This window comes from Penicillium canariense (genome assembly GCF_028826845.1).
Source record: "Penicillium canariense strain IBT 26290 chromosome Unknown utg000001l_segment0_segment0, whole genome shotgun sequence".
NCBI lineage: Eukaryota > Fungi > Ascomycota > Eurotiomycetes > Eurotiales > Aspergillaceae > Penicillium > Penicillium canariense.
The window spans coordinates 3589773-3606376 of record NW_026622728.1 but is presented as its reverse complement, the minus strand read 5'-3'; the positions used below and the strand labels follow the sequence as shown (position 1 = coordinate 3606376).

The 16604-nt window shown below is 48.1% G+C and overlaps 4 protein-coding genes across 4 annotated transcripts; 2 read left to right on the top strand and 2 right to left on the bottom strand.

Annotated features, from left to right (window-relative positions):
• Nucleotides 1–7106: 7106 nt before the first annotated feature.
• On the top strand, nt 7107–8225 carry N7482_001277 (uncharacterized protein; the record flags this gene model as incomplete). Its single annotated transcript, XM_056683402.1, has 1 exon — nt 7107–8225. The coding sequence occupies one exon, from the start codon at nt 7107–7109 to the stop codon at nt 8223–8225; it is 1119 nt and encodes a 372-aa protein (XP_056547008.1).
• A 956-nt stretch (nt 8226–9181) lies between these two features.
• On the bottom strand, nt 9182–10043 carry N7482_001276 (uncharacterized protein; the record flags this gene model as incomplete). The annotated part of the gene is made up of 5 exons (XM_056683401.1): nt 9182–9376; nt 9434–9524; nt 9572–9808; nt 9870–10000; nt 10041–10043. 5 exons carry the CDS (start codon nt 10041–10043, stop codon nt 9182–9184), a joined length of 657 nt encoding a protein of 218 aa, XP_056547007.1.
• Nucleotides 10044–11684: 1641 nt separating this feature from the next.
• On the top strand, nt 11685–13265 carry N7482_001275 (uncharacterized protein; the record flags this gene model as incomplete). Its single annotated transcript, XM_056683400.1, has 4 exons — nt 11685–12375; nt 12410–12699; nt 12783–13102; nt 13166–13265. 4 exons carry the CDS (start codon nt 11685–11687, stop codon nt 13263–13265), a joined length of 1401 nt encoding a protein of 466 aa, XP_056547006.1.
• A 1753-nt stretch (nt 13266–15018) lies between these two features.
• On the bottom strand, nt 15019–15972 carry N7482_001274 (glycoside hydrolase family 16 protein; the record flags this gene model as incomplete). The annotated part of the gene is made up of 1 exon (XM_056683399.1): nt 15019–15972. The coding sequence occupies one exon, from the start codon at nt 15970–15972 to the stop codon at nt 15019–15021; it is 954 nt and encodes a 317-aa protein (XP_056547005.1).
• Between the last annotated feature and the right edge of the window lie 632 nt (nt 15973–16604).

Genomic DNA, 16604 nt, shown 5'->3' with positions numbered 1-16604 from the left:
GTATCACAATAATGCGCGCGTAAAAGGGTGTTGGGCCTGTCCCGTTAGGGGCTTCCGGAGGCCCGAAAAATCTGCAATCGAACCGTGAGCGCGTACTGAACGCCAACTACACTGCACACGACCTGCTAAGAGAGCTCAGTAAGGTCTAGAAAGAAGCAAGACCACCCGCTAAGGTCGTCAGCTTCCTCCGCCAGGTGGAAGACCTAACGAAGGACCTCCTATCGACGCCCCTAACCGACTAGCAGCAGGAACTGAGCTCCCTACGCCAGGAGATCTAGGCTGTTAAAGCAGCGGTCGAACCGCTAGTAAGGTAGACGGTTCGATCCTTCGCCGAAGTAGCTACTAGAGCGCTAGCGCCAGCGCACTACCTCTTATCCTATAGCTCCTCTAGTACTGGCGTACGCCCGTCGGAGGTTATACGTAATCGTAAAGTAGTAATATGCCTAGGAGATTAGGTATAAATCAGCACCTTCCGCCGTCTTTCGCTAGCGGAACTTACTAAGCGAGCGAACTAGGTAAAGGCTAAGGCTGCTCAGTCGACGGCTACCGACGCCCTAGCGACGGTTATAATTACGGCCTTACGCTAGCTAAAGTCCGGTGACCTCCGCTTTACTCTCCGGGACGCTAAGGAAGCCGAAATTATGAGGGTTTATCGAGAGAAGTAGGCGAAGGGTCTCTGCCGTACAGTATTCGTATATATACCAACCTAGGGCGTCGTAGTATACGACGTTAACGTCCGGTCGTTAGGCGTTAACCGGCCATCGATCGATGAGCTAAAAGGCGTACAGGATAGTGTGATTAAAGAGCTATTAGCGGCGAATAAGGATAACTAGGGGGAAGCGGAGATCACCAAGGTTAGCTAGCTTCGTATACCGGAAGGTAAGAAGTTAGGCTCCCTAATCCTCGAATTCACCTCACCGGTGCCGGCGAATAAGGCGATCGATAAGGGGGTCCTATAGAAATATAACAGCCTAACGGCCGTTCTATACGATAGAGCGGCTCGTATACGCTAGTGCTTTAACTACTAATAATTTAGACATATAGGAACTACCTATACTAATACCGTTAAGTGCGTATACTATACGGAGGGCTATCAGTCTCGGGATTACCCTTCGAAGGATATACGTAAGGGAAACAAGTACGCCAACTACGAGGGCGCACACGCTATATAGAGTTCTGAGTGCGAGCTTCGGAAGCAGGAGGTCGAGAAAGTAACGGCAATAGCAAGACAGCGTAGCTACTACTATCTAGTCCCGGCGCCGTACAGCATTAACTAGCTATCGCTAACGATCTCGTAGCCCTCTACAGTTAGCTCGTAGGGAACACCGCCGGAACTATCGACCGAAGAGCCTACCAGCGTCAAAAGTAGCGGCTCGGCGCCGGGCACACACTCTAGTAACGGGGGGCAGCAGGGTACTAGCCCTATAATAATAGGAATAACTAATAGCTAGGGGGTATCCACCCACCTAATAGCATCGACCCGAATAACTAACGGCCTATAATCGAGCCGATAGGCTCTAGGAAACACTACCTAGTCGGCGACAACAGTATCGTTAGGCGAGAAGGGAGCGATAGACACTAGCCCAGACGATAATAAGCGCCCGACGGGGAACGCCGCCTTATTACGGGCGAGCCGCTTCCTATTCGGAGAAGGCTAGGAGAGGTTATTCATAGTTAGATAAGAAATAGAGACTCGGATCAGCATACCCAACTTAGTACCTCGCGCAATAAGCACCTTTCGCTAACCGACCGTAGAGGAAGCTATTATTAACTTCTAGCCATAGACTATACCGGAGGCCAGCGCTAGCACTACCAGCGCCTAATCGAAAGCTAATAAGATAAGGGCGAGAACTACTAAAATAAGAGAGGCCAGAGCGAGGAAACTAAAAGAGGTATAATCGAATAAGAGGGCCGTAAGACTAGAGGAGGCGAATCAAACCCGTATAGAGTCAGACCTAAGCTCGACGGCGCCTAACGAAGTTAACATAGAAAGCCTCGAAAAACAGCTAAATAGAGTACAGGAACTTACCTCATCCTCCCTCTTAGAAATCAGGAGCGATATCGACTTCTAACCGTCCTCCCTACCAGAAGCAACACTAGGAGCATCACTAGAGATAGCATCGAGGTCGAGGAAGCAGAAGCAGCCTCACAACGTAGATATCTCGATCAACCTCTAACCTAAAGGCAAGCGAAAGGTCTACCGCAGGATATCATCCCAGTCATAACACCAATAAATCAATATAACTATAAATCGACACACAGGGAAAACGAACCAAGGCAAAAGGAACTTAAAATATACCAATATAACGTTAACCGGTCGAAGGATATTATAATAGCGCAGTTTTTACGGGATCCGGAGGTAGTTAGCGCCGATATTATCGCTATACAGGAGCTATAGAAGAATATATTCAAAGACGACACTCACCATCTACTAAGACTCACACATAAGCTACACTACCTAATAGCATCGGAAACTAGCGAAAGGGTACGCATATATCTATTCGTCTCGAAGAAGATAGCGGCGGGCTACACACACATAGTACACTCGGGGGACTACCAGGAAGTAAGGATAAGGACGGATTTAATAGAGCTTCGGTTATTCAATATTTACAACGAACAGTAACGCTAGAGTACGCTAGATTAGTTAGTAAACCTACTACCGACGGTTCAGGAACAGGAGGGGGGAACATCGCACATAGTTATAGGAGACTTCAACCTCCATCACCCGGCCTAGGGCGGCCCTAAGGCTAGCCTAGATACAAAATCAGAGGACCTATTAGCTCTAATAGATCTAACAGGCCTAGACCTCTAGCTACCCCCAGGAACGGTCACACAGGATCAGGCAGGCGGCCAGACGACGATCGACCTTATTATAGCGTCTTATACCCTTCGGGAGCGTATAGTAACATATAAGATTAACCAAGACGTTCACGCAGACTCTGACCATCTCCTAATCCTTACCGTACTCGAAATCGACGCCCCAACGGCGTAAGAACCTATCAGAAGACGTCAGTAAAAGGCTATAGATATAGATAAGTTCCTCAACTTCGTCTCAGCTAACCTTCAGGGCAAAGACTAGATATATCTACCGGACAAGTCCTTACCCTCGACCTCGCCCTCGCTATAACGCATCGACGCCGCCGTAGACCACCTCCTCGATATCGTTTAGTGCAGTATACAGGAGTTAACACCCTAGGCGCACCTATCCGAGCACGCTAGATAGGGCTAGACGCCTAAATATACGGAGGCGATCAAAACGACGCAGCGAGAGCGGAGGCGATAGAAACGAACGGGGGAGGACGAAGACTAGCAGTATTACGTATCAGCAAGGAATACGAAATAAAAAACGATCAAGAAGGCGCTACGAGACGGCTTTCGGACGTAGGTAAAGCAGACGGTCAACGATAGTCACGGAGGCATCTAGAAGGTTTCTAAATAGGCCCGCACGCACGACCAGTCGGTCAGCAGCAGCATCCCGGCCCTTAAGACACCCACAGGCCTAGCGGAAACGGCAGAGGAGAAGGTCCAACTACTTCGGCAGGTCTTCTTCCTAGAGCCACCCCAAGCTAACCTCAGCGATATTAACTAGGCACGCCCCAACACATCGGGACGACCTTAGCTCCAGTTCCCGGCAGTCAGCAAGCAGGAGGTTCTAGACGCTATTAAAAGGGCACCGCCGGATAAAGCGCTAGGCGAGGATATAATCCCGAACCGTATATAGAAGATTTTAATAGATAACCACAGCTTCGTAGCTATCCTAACAGCTATCTTCGACGCATATATACGAACGGGACACAACCCTCGCTATTTCCAGGCGTCAGTAACGGTTACCCTACGAAAAGGAGGCCCTCAGGACTTCCGTTAACCGAAATCCTACCGGCCAGTAGCCTTATTAAATACACTAGGAAAAATTCTAGAGTCCATCATCGCCACAAGGATAGCCTAGGCGGTAGAGGAACACCAGATCTTACCGGAAACGTACCTAGGCGGCAGGAAAGGAATAAGCGTAGATTACGCCATCTAACTAATACTCGACAGGGTACGACGGGCGTAGGGACGGGGAAAGAAGGTAAGTATAATCCTACTAGACGTTACCGGCGTATACGATAATATCTCGTATTAACGCCTACTTAATAACCTCCGAAGGCTAGGCCTAGGCTACTTCGCCCTATAGATAGCCTCGTTCCTCACAGGACGGTCAACGCATATTAAACTACCAGGATTCCTATCCGACGGCTTTCCTATACCGATAGGCATCCCCTAAGGGTCCCCGCTATCTCCCATCCTATTCCTCCTATTCAACGCACCGCTAGTCTCAGCGTATAGCATATACGTATACCGGGGCATAATAGGTAGAACATAGGGCTTTAGGTAGATAGACGACGTCGCAACCGTCGTAGAATCGGACACATACTACGACAACGTTCGCCTAATAGAGAAGGTACTTAGTAGGGCAGACTAATAGGCAAAACAACACACAGCAAAATTCAATCCGGATAAATTCGAACTCATTCACTTTATTAACCCAAACACGCCTCAAGAGGAGCCTACGTCTAACCCAAACTCGACCCAAAACAGCATCATCCGGCCCGACGACCCCGAATACGACATATTTAACATCATACACGCCTTCCCAGAGAGTAACGACCAGCTACCCGTACAGATTAGAGATATATCGATCCAACCAAAAGACTCGGCGAAATACCTAGGTATATAGCTCGATAAACACCTTAAGTTCGACGTACACCGAAAGAAACTACTTAGAAAGGCCAACGGTAGCCTAGAAGCCCTTAGGGCCATAACGGGATCAACATAGGGGGCCTCGTTAATAGCCATACGGAAGATTTACCAAGCAGTAGTCATCCTATAAATACTCTATAGGATCTCCACATAGTTTTACCCGGTAGCGAAAGCACTACTAGGGTAAGAGACAAAACGTATAGTCAACAAATTCACCAAAATTCAGAGACGTACAGCGATTCTCATCAGTAGGGCTTTCAAATCTATAGGCGCCGCAGCGCTAAATATTAAGCTCTATCTCCTACCGATCCGACTACAGATAGAATAGATAATTCAGGAAACGGCTATAAGAATTCAAACAGACGCGAAATAGGCACAGCCGGAGTACCTATATAACCTCCGTAGCCCCCGCAGTACTAACAAGAGGAGAAGGGGCGGTTAGAGCCCTCTAGAAGCCCTTAGATAGAAGGATAATAGCATCCTAAAACCTTAAGGAGGCACATAGGAGGACCGGTAGGCGTTCGTTCTAGCGCCGTAGGAGGCACGGATCCTATACGTCATCGAGGATACAGAGGCAGTACGAGCCTCGCATAATAGGATAGAGACAGAGTCTCTTCTTTAGGACTACACCTAAATAGCCCTATATTTCACCGACGGAAGCGGATACGAGGGCATAGTCGGAGCTACCGCCGTCGCCCCGCATAAAGGCATCTTCGAACGGCGGCACTTAGGCACCACCGACTAATCAACAATATACATTACCGAGCTTAACAGCATTAAAATAGCGCTTCCTAAGTTCATACAAAAGATCCGACAAGCCCAATAAGTCTAACAGGAAGCAACGCCGCATAAGATAGTCATTTTCTCGGATTACTAGGGCGCTATTCAGGCGGTACAGAACCCTAGGCGACCGTTAGGCCAGTTCATAATCCAACACATTTACGAACATATTCGGGCCCTCCAGTCGCTAACGCCCACGTCCGACACGATTCCCGTCGAGATCCGCTAGATCCCCGCACACGTAGGCGTTCCTAGCAATAAGACAGCGGACGTTAAGGCAAAGTTAGCGGTAACGGGAGGTAGGGAGAGCGGGACGGATCAACGTCCAGCCGGTAGTTCGGCAAGCATCTCCACCGGCGGCCGGACCCTACTTACCTCATCGGCTAAGCGTCGAGTACGGCGGCGAATTAAAGAACGGTAAGCGCAGGAGTAGGCGAGGGAGAAGACAGGCAAGCCGAACCAGCGACTAGTAAAAGCCCTAGACAAGAAGAACCTAAGGCTATTCGATAATTTATCGAAGCCATACACATCGATACTAATCTAGATACAGTCAATACGCATTACGCTAAACCACTTCTTATTCAAAATCAACGCAGTCGAATCGGATAAGTGCTACTACAGCGAGGGGTCTCAGACACCAAGGCATATCCTACTACAGTACCCGTTATACGCTAATCTAAGGACGACCATATTAGAAAAGATCCGGGCACGGACGGATCTTAGAAACACGACGGACTACAATACCATCGTATTACACTCGCAGGCCACCCGCTACGTAGCCGAATTCATAATATAAATAGGCCTCCTAGGGCAGTTCCGACACGTTAACATCGAGCCGGAGCCTCCAGAGGGCGAAGACAACGAACAGCCGGGATAACCTAGCAGGGACACAGATAGTAAAGACGATAGGTATAAGGAACACCAAGGCCACAGCCTACCGAGAGGTCGTAGGAGACTACATCGCCGCGTCGATAACTAGTAGAAAACATCAGAGAACGACACTAAACCCCGATCAACAGAGAACGAAGCAGGAGGATAAGACCGCTATAGTAGGATAGCAGGAGATATAGAGATACAGGGGACGCAGGCGGCCATAATAAGGGGGATCTAAGGGCCGAGGGACACACAATAGGCGTCTGGTTACCGTTATTACATTAGTTTTAGGGGATTTATTATAGCAGAACGCCGTTTCTTATATATCTACTATTTCATGCGCGTTAGCTGGCGTTCGGAATGCTCTTACTTCCGCCGGAGGAAGCGCCTGCATAGCCATACAACACTAGTTAGGCTGCATCAGGTTAATAGAGTATCATCATCATCATCATCAGGTGCGACCCGAATATGAACCGGGCGCCTCTTTACCGTTGATCCCTGCAGCGCTAAAGCTTAGCCAGATAAGGCTTAGACGGGGCACTATGTTTTACCAGATAAATTACATACCACGAGGGGTGATGCAGATCCGAGTTCAGATTATTTAAGCCTTAACTTGGGTCTTTCGTCTCCCCGATGGCCTGAAGGCTTTGTTGCCCACCCCACTTTTCCCAAGTCTCCCTCCCATTGAGCTTCATGCACCCGTCCAACACAACATGATGTCGAATTCCTCTCAATTCTATGATCTCCCCGTGGAGCTCTGGAGGGCAATATTATCATATCTACCTAACCGCGATATCAAAACGCTCCGACTTGTCTCTAAACAATCATGCAATTCAGTGGAGCTCAGACTGCAGCGAGTCTTTTTGTCGGCGAACCCCTTGAATATTAAGGTCTTTCGCGCGATCGCAGATCATCAGAAATTCCGACATAAGATTACAGAGATTGTTTGGGATGATGCACGATTTGCAAGGGGCCCAGGGGGAGATATCAATCCTGAGCGCGGGCAATACCTGCCAAAATCCGATGAAAGTGATAACGAGACGGAGGAGTCTTTCGAATCGAGACGACGTCGCGGTGAACTTGAGGGCCGAGGTGGGCCACCAGACTGGGAATTTTACGAAGACGACTTTGACTATACCAACAGGGAGGACGAGGAGTACGGCGATACTGTCTATCAAATGAGGAATAGTGCGAATTTCCGCGGACAAAATGTTCCACTCTGGTTCAAGGCCGCATGTGTCACAAATATCGAAGATCTACTTATGCGGCGACGCAAGCTCAACATGGTTGAGTCATGGCATCAAAAATTCAAAACCGAGAAACAGCTGGGTTCGTCCGGGCCTTCAATGAATGAGTGTTGGGCAATCTACCGGGGGCTGCTCCGCAAACAAGCGGATGTTTTAGCTGGGAACTACGACGAGGAGGCGTTTCTGTACGGCCTCGAACGGTTCCCAGCACTGAAAAGAGTGACGGTTACACCCGCAGCCCACGGTGTCCCGTTTGCTCCATTATACTCCAGTCCTATGATTCGAGCATTCCCGCAAGGGTTCAACTATCCCATCCCCCGTGGATGGCCAACTTCAACCAGCGAAGAGCCAGAGGACGTGATCACATTTCCCTGGCAAAGAGTTGATGAACGGCACAGAGAGAAGTACCGCGCATTCCGTATTGTTATACGCGCCCTTGCACAACAGAAAAACAAGGTGGTGGAACTGGCTCTAGATGCTCGACAACTATACACAGGGATCAACTGCACTATATTCGATGATCCTTGCGTGGAACACGATCATTTTCTGGCGGTTCTGAAAAAACCAGGCTTTCGTCGCCTATAACGAAGGGCTCCGTGAAACGCTAAGCAACATGACGGACTTAGAGGAGTTCACCTTTTATACTGCAGGGCTGGATGGTTATCATGAGTGGGGAGGGCCACCCATTAACACCACCCATGTGCTGTTAGAGAGCATATTCCCTATCGATAAATGGCCTAAGCTTCGCCATTTTGCATTATCGCGTTTCATAGTCAGCCAGGTTGATCTGATCAAATTTCTTTCGAAGCTGCCATCCACCATTCAGTCTGTGAAATTGAGTTTTCTGGTCTTTGTTGATAACGGTAATGTTTGGCATACTTTCCTTACAGAGTTGCGCACCCAGATCCGTGAAAAGAGTCTTTGGCAGGGTCGTCAACCAAACGTTGTTATCGGTTGCGAGCGAGGTTTTCTTTGTCTAGGAGGTGCTACTTGGTACGGAAAGCAGGTGGACGATTTCATTTACGAGAACGGGGAAAATCCATTCTATGACCCTCCTCACAACATAGGAAAAAAGGCTCTTGGAACAGTCAAAGATGCATTTGATCCTGATAATTAGTCAGTTTTACCGTGTTATTCGGACTACAGACCATAAAATTGACGGCATATGGTTGACTTTTCATCCCTGGGATTATTCTCTTGCCCTTAGTGAGATTATAAATTAACAAGATCAAAGTCTAGAGGCCAAGGACTGAAATATCTTATAGCTAGTCCCTTCGAGACGAATTTAAGCGAGGCACGCAAAAGACTTATTTGAATTGGGGATGCTTCACCAATTATTGAGTCTGGAGGCAGAGTGCTAGCCACAGTTCTTAATGAGACACCTCGGGCTCTAGAAGAGGAAATTGCACCCCCAGCAAGCTGCGAGAACAAGTGGAGAATTCGTCTTCAAAGGAAGAGAAGCAAGCCCACGAGTTTCAAATGACTACAATTATGATTAGGTATTTCAGACGCGATATTGCTAGATGCGCAACTCACCAACCTTAGGTTGAAGTAGGTGTTGATATAGCCACACAGTAGGATGTGCTTTGTGACACGGTGCAGGGGTAATTGTAAGAAGATGGCAGCACCATCGGGCTAGCACTCGGGGTCGCCGATACAAGTGAAATAAGTGCCTTGCTTGAAGAGCTAGTCCGTGTACCATTCTTGGCCATGGATGGGTTCCATAGAACAAATTCCTGGTCGAACCGTCAGCTACAGGAAGGGGATTGCGAATGCGGAGGGCAACGACTGACCTCTCCAGTGATTTCGTAAAACATGGCGATATTCCAGCAGTCTAGTTCTATTTCTTGACCCGGGAACTGGGTTTCATGAAACCAAGCGTATCTATTACTGATGAGCAGGTTTCATCAAAAGAGGCTTGTGGCACTCACTCCATGCAGTCTGTTCTTGTGCCGTTGGCGATCGGGATAACTGGGTATCCGCCGCTAATATAGCTCCGTGTAGGGAAAGGAACGTCTGTCATTGAAATCCTGGTAAATGCCGGTATACCAGTAGTAGATCCGCCGTAGCCAGGGTACGTGGAGATATATCCGACAGGCTCAACGCAGTAGTAGACATCCTTCTGCAGATTGGTGCAGTTTGTAAACACCTCGGGGTTCAGGAAAAGGCTGTTGTTCAAGACACTTAAATCAATCACTTGCCCCTGTACGCTCTGATATCCAAACTTACAAGTCAGAACTCGATATTCCAAACTTCTCTTCCACGGTAGCGCAGTTCTCATTGGCTCCAATCTTGTAGAATTCACCACAGCGGGAGTTGGTGCCATCGAGTGTCGGCGAAGGAATGGGGCTGAATAAAAACTAGATCAGAATCTCAGCTGAATTTTCGTATTTGTGGTACCATCGATCTGTTCTTCAAAGCTGAACCAACAAATACAGTGTGCATCTAACACGCTTGCACGCGCTATATCGCTGGAGGTTTCCAAAGGTTTGTCCTCCATCGGTCTCCCCTTGCTTGAAGCTCCGAACTTCTCTACATGCCCTTTGCTCTTTCTATCGTCGTACTGGTCAAGACCTGCTAACAACGACCAGACCAGGGCCTTACTTCCGACATCCAGAAGCGCAATCCAACTTCAAAGGTGTATGACTTCAAGTTTGATTACGACATGAGTCTCAGGTGACGGGACACAGACAAGACGAGTGTTCGTTTGGACTACGCGACTTTTGGCGGCTACTGGGATACATTCGTCAACTCACCCGGCGAGGGCGCGAAAGAAGCTACGAATCTGATGAAGAGATACTGGTCCAATAAAACATCCGACTGGGAAAGCCTGAGCAACACCCACAACTTCGCATGGTCAAACGGATCGCCAATCACAATCAATGAGGATTTAAGCAAGCTTATCTGGTGGCAAACTGACCAAGAGTGCAAAGTCGGGGGCACTGAATACGACGAGGCCTTTGCTTCCTTCGTTGTTGGAGACATTGATGCCCAAATGCACTATGGGTTCAGTCTTTACGGATATTTCGATCCCAATGGAGATCTCAATATCGAAAAGGCAGATGGTTTTGTCAATGCTGTGGGCAAAAGTAACTTGACGTATGGTATTTCAGGTTTTGGTGTCGTCGATGTCCGCTCCGCAGATAAAGGCACTCCAGCACTAGGTGGATTAAGGACCGTCAGCCTGCCAGGCTCAAAAATCAAAGCTGGGTCCAAAGACTACTACGTGAACTTCGAACCCTATCTCGAAGCAACTTACGAGATAGCGACATTCAATGGTTCAACCGATCAAAATCTAGACAGCAGCGCAGCTAACTTCGATGGCGTATTGAGTGCCCGAGTTGTCCAGGATTTCTCAAATATCACAGCATTTTGGCCCGCCAATGACCCCGATAGCATAAAGCAACCGTCGGGGGACTTCAAGCAGCTTGATATCTCTATCCCAACAGCTGGTGCAGACCATAACCGAGTCTTTTATACCGATGGCAACGGTGGAGGCATCTCCCTCGGCACTGCCGTCTCATTTGGTGTGAAAATCTCCATGGACTACCTCACCTTCACAGTACCTGCCCTTCAAGGTGGGTCTGGTTTATGGAATCACAAAAGCTCTGACTTGGGGACTATGGCCCTGAGGTACAATACAATCGCTTCATTCCAATTCACACCATCGGCCGAGTCAGATGAGGTTTGCTCTGATATTTTGGTCTCTTCCGTTGCCTTCCAAGATGCCGGGAGTGACAGTCTACTCACGAGCTCTGGGTGGGGCTCGCAAAACGTGCAACTTGGAAGCTCTTCGCAGTTGCCTTCGGAAGGTGCTGCATGCTATCCTCCTGTCCATATCCCAACAAACCCCAACAGTAAGAGAGATAACAATGTCAAACCCTTCATTCAAGGTGATTCCATTGTCCTCCCGGGGTCTGCTGAGGCCTCTTTGGACTCGGAGAATGGCTTCGACAACTCGTCTGTGGCCGACAAGATCCCTCCGCATAAGCGTGATCTCTCTAGCCGTGACTCTATCGGTAAATGGCCGATGGATGTTTCAACATGGTGAATTGGAAGTTTGCCGCCATGACACTCCCTGCTCTGAAACAAGTCCTGCCCCAGTACGCCCAGCGCTTTTTTTCGGTTGGAACTGAATCCGTGTTCAAACCTGATGCGAGCAAAACCTGTCTGAAATTCAATGAGAAAGATGATGACGAACCATGCTGCGGCTGTTATGAAATGGATTGGTATTATGGCTACGGCGATATTCCGCCGTACGATGGTTGTGATGCCTGCGCCACCACTGACACAGTTTGCACCTGGCCCGATGGGTACAAACGAGGTACAGACTTTGACAGCGCCAGGTTCTGCTCTACTCAAGGTTTGAGTTCGAAACGTGATGTTATCGCCACGGACAAGGATGACACTCTCGCGGACGACGATGACACTGATGGGGACGAGGGCCTTACACTTTACGAACGGGATTACAATCCAAACAATCCTACTGCAACAATTTCCAGGAAGACGGTAAGTCTATGTACCGACAAGTACAGCGTGGGAAAAGACGGTCGATATCCTGCATTTCCCAAGCTAGCGGACCGGCCTTGGGACGGCATAGAGAACGGAAGATGGGAAACAATCTCGAAATACTGGGGAAACACCTCAGAATCATGCACGGACTGGAGTGTCGACGCCATCTTTCCTCATGACAATCGGTCGACTCCCAGAGGCTTGAAAAGAGCCCGCTACGAAAGTAAGGGTAATCTTCTCTCACGCATTGCTGGTAGAACTGACCTTGTACACAGCGGAGCATGTATTCGAAGGTCAATTAATGGGTGACTTCTTTACCTGGTGGCTGAACAAGGGAACCATTAGGGACCAAATTCCACCTGCAATCAATCCTACCCAAGTCATGGGCTGCTCTCAGGCCAAGGACTATGTTACAGCTGACGACATCCATTGGAGTGGTGCCAACAGCGACTCCTTCTTTGACCATATGCTGTTCGAGTTGGGTAGCATAGGTCATCTGGACCGTCTGACTATCTTCCTGGGGCGGCCAAATGGAATGAAGGGCGCGGTAAGTACCAAGCTGATGACCCCAATCCGCTTTCAGACTGCATCTTGTTATTCTACTTGAGCTTGACTGACAAGATTTGGCAGATGTTCAAAGGAATTGCAGCCATATCAACGTCCTCTTCAAGAACGGGATTTTCAAGCAAAGATGCCGACGCGCAACTCCAGTCAGTTAAAGAAATGGGCATGGTGTTTGAATATCTCAACAATCCAAAGGTGTGGCAGAACTTCTGTGCCACCTTCGAAGCGGTATATGATCTTTTGGGTGAATTCGATGACTACCATGCCCAACAAGGCACTGGACTTCCTGCCATTCAGCCGGAGTGGCCCAAATATATCAGGACTACTCTCAAATCCATCAGTAATCGTTCGGGAATTGCGTTGTTTAACTACTTCAGACTCAGAGCGTAAGTTGATCCCCTGGCACCTTTACCTTCCTTGTATGACCCTCACTGACTCTATCCCACCAGTCAACCTAACAACGCTTATTTCAATACACTCTGGATGATAAACATGAGAGTTAACTACGGGAAGCTCTCATTTACTGGAACATGCCCACACCTGCCATGAAGCACATCAAAAGCAATATAACACTCGAACCCGGTGCTTTTCCCAGGGAGAAAGGAAACATGTATACGCAATTGAGAACGAGCATCCATAACCCATCAAATATGTGTAGAGCCAAGGATGCTTTATTGAAATACTGCGCAGAGAATGGGAGAGATAGAATCCAAGAAATCAAGCACATTAGGAAGGTCTCACTGTAAAGGTGGGTGTCACATTTTTGGGTATATTTACACACGATGCAGACATATACATATACATACATATTTTCGTAATAGTCCCTTGAGCATTCAGCTCGTACCCGATGTATCGAGAGTAACCACTTCCGGTTATCTTGGGCGTATATTGTGGTTACGCGTAACGGCCGTTCAATATCCTAGATAGCCCGCTCTATTGGCCTGCTAGTCTGCGGGTGCCAAATAGTAGATCATTGGCGCTTTATCGAGAGAGGGCCTTTCGCATCCCTTCTTCCAGAAGGCACTCTCAATCGCAAACGACATCGAAAATCAGCGTCGTCTGGCCCCCGACATTCTGGCATGAGGCTGTAATTTCAATACTTGGAATAAACAGATGCAAAACCGCATTGCAGAAAGACTGTACGGAAGGATGCTTCTATCAGACTCCTCACTCACCTCTCAACTGTACTGTCCATAGGTCATCAATGCTCGAACAATCTCGACTGATCTTGCAACTGTAGCCGTGCTCCTTCATCATGGGGCATATATCCAGGATGATATCTGCTGCAAGAAGTTACTCGAAACTTGAAATCACGTAGCCCGTACCTAGTCCCCCGCCAGGGGGGGTTAGTCGATAGAGAGAGTTTACTTAGGGAATCAGTGTGTCGAATACCAAACCACATGATCTCATATGAGTAGGAATGGCTTTAATGGGGGAGACACGCATATCGTAATAGTGTTATACTATTGTTCTTTTGTAAATATACTAGTTGGGAGTCGTAGTGAGTGTATACATATAATATCTATAATACTACACATCTAAGCTATATAAACTGCTGTAAGTGCGAGATAGGTGTAAATAACAACAATTTATTATGATAAATCAGCATCTTATTCATCCATTTTGAGCGAGTTATGCTAGCGTGGGAAATTATTTAGTCCCATGAGACTAATGGGCATGGTCAATGGGACTGAAAGAAACCTCTAGTCCTGTGGGAAATATCAAGCCCTAATTTTCTATTTGACCATCCAGTCGTAAGAATGCTTTAATACCCGAAATATCCCTCGAGCTGCAATATCCCACGTCGGATCCGATATTATCCAGATAATCATCAACTGGGTCTGGGCAAGGAGGTGAGGCCGTTTCAACATCTTCAACAGAAGATCGACTGATCAGACGTGGTAGTGGAGACATCCAAGACCATATCCGATTCCTAATAATGAAATATACCGAGAACAGCGGTATTCTCCGAGTCTAAAGAGCCAATGCCATTCTGAACTTTGATGTTGATCAGTGAATATGGGACATGGAGCAACCAAGGGGCCAACAGGGATGCGGAAGTAGCTTAGTTATATATAAAAAATGAGTGGATTGATTGATTCTTGTCCAAGGCAAGAATTGCGAGAATAACTAACTACAAGCCAATACCTATGCATCGCATTGAATTTTGTTAAAATGATTAGCTTTGGTCTATCACTATGCGACAACCCATCTCACTCGCCTAGTCAGAGATATCTCTTGTAGAAAGTAGGGGATGTGGGTATAGTTGATTTACTTTGCAATGTAGATTTCCTTGCTTTCGTTACATGGTATTGCCATCTTTGGAATCCCTCCAAGCCCTGTCAAACTCATTCCAACCCCCAGGCGGCGCGTCCCACATGGCCAACTCACGAACCACCGTCTCGTAGCATCCATCGCTGGGCATATTTCCCTGACAGACATTTCCTCCAACAGCGATGTTGATGAGGATTCTGAACTCACTCATCTTTCTCGTGCCAGGCGGCTTTTCGGCCCTCATTATGGGCGTGCCATCAATCAACCAGACCAAGCGCCCCCTGCCCGTTGTTTCGTCCTCGTCCCATATGAAATCGTACTTCACCCCCGCCGGCGAGCAAATGTTGGGGATGGGGGTTTCGAGAACGCGATGCTTGTTCCAGTCCTGGCCGTTAAAGTGACCCCAATGCAGACAACTGTGGTTGACAGCATCGCCGTTCCACGCTTCCATTATGTCGACTTCGCCATCCTCGGGCCACTTGAAGGGGTCTTTAGGCAGCAGCCAAAAGGCAGGCCAGATACCTCGGGCCACCGGCGCCGTAATTCTGGCCGACAGACAGCCCCGTGGTCGGCTGAGGGTCTGGAGACTCGACAGTCTGGCACTGGTAAACTTCTGGGCAGGGTCAGGATGCCCGTGGTTGATCAGAGCGCGCACGATCACCGCATCGCCCTGGGTTGAATGGAATGAGTTTTGCGGGCTGTCGATATAATTCTGCGACTCATTGTTGCCCCATCCATGTTGACCTTGTTCGTGGTCAAAGTTGGAGGACACCGGTACTTGAGGATGTAAATTGGGCCGCCAGTAGATCTGGGGTTGCGAGTGCTGTTCCTGATAAGCTGGTGGTGGTTTGCTAGAGGTTGGAATAGGCGGTGGGGGAGGCTTGTTGTACGATGGTACCGGCGGAGGGGCGTGATGGCTTATTTCCTCCCAAGCCTTGTCTGCCTTATCGATAATGCCCTGAAGCGCCTGTCTGAATGGCATGTTGAGTACGACCTCGGTATGGATGTTACAGTAGGGTTGCACAAGGAGCGAAGACGCGGGAAAAAACAGTAAGCAAAGATGACGTCATATTGTGGATATCCCGAAAGGATCGAGTTCTAAAGCTCCTTAAAATCCGCTTTCACGCCCTTTCGCCATCGTATTTCGGGAACCATTGCTCCCTTCCTGAGACTGAACAGATCTAATCAGTAGACACATTATGCCTCCATGGGCTAGACCAAGACTCAGATCGTATAAATTATAGGCCCACTTATACCTATCACATGACCAATGGAGTAGAACAATGAGATTCTGTAAGGATCGTATGGTGTCTATTAGATAGTACTAATTAGATACCAGCTATATAGAGCATCTATTACCAAGCAATAAGCACTCGCTTAGCCTTATAAGACCCTTCTTCTTTATGATCACCCCGGTAGGAGTGATAATCTAGCAGCCGGCTACTTGCTAGGCCTGCTATGTAGTTTACTGCCTCAGGCACCGAGAGTATGCAAACCCTACAAACCTCTTGGGAGCCCAGCAAAACTTTAGCATTGATCACAAAATTTCAAGACCTTTAACTCCTAATATATGGCCTATCTAGTGTCCTAGAACTCAACGTCAGTCACATCATT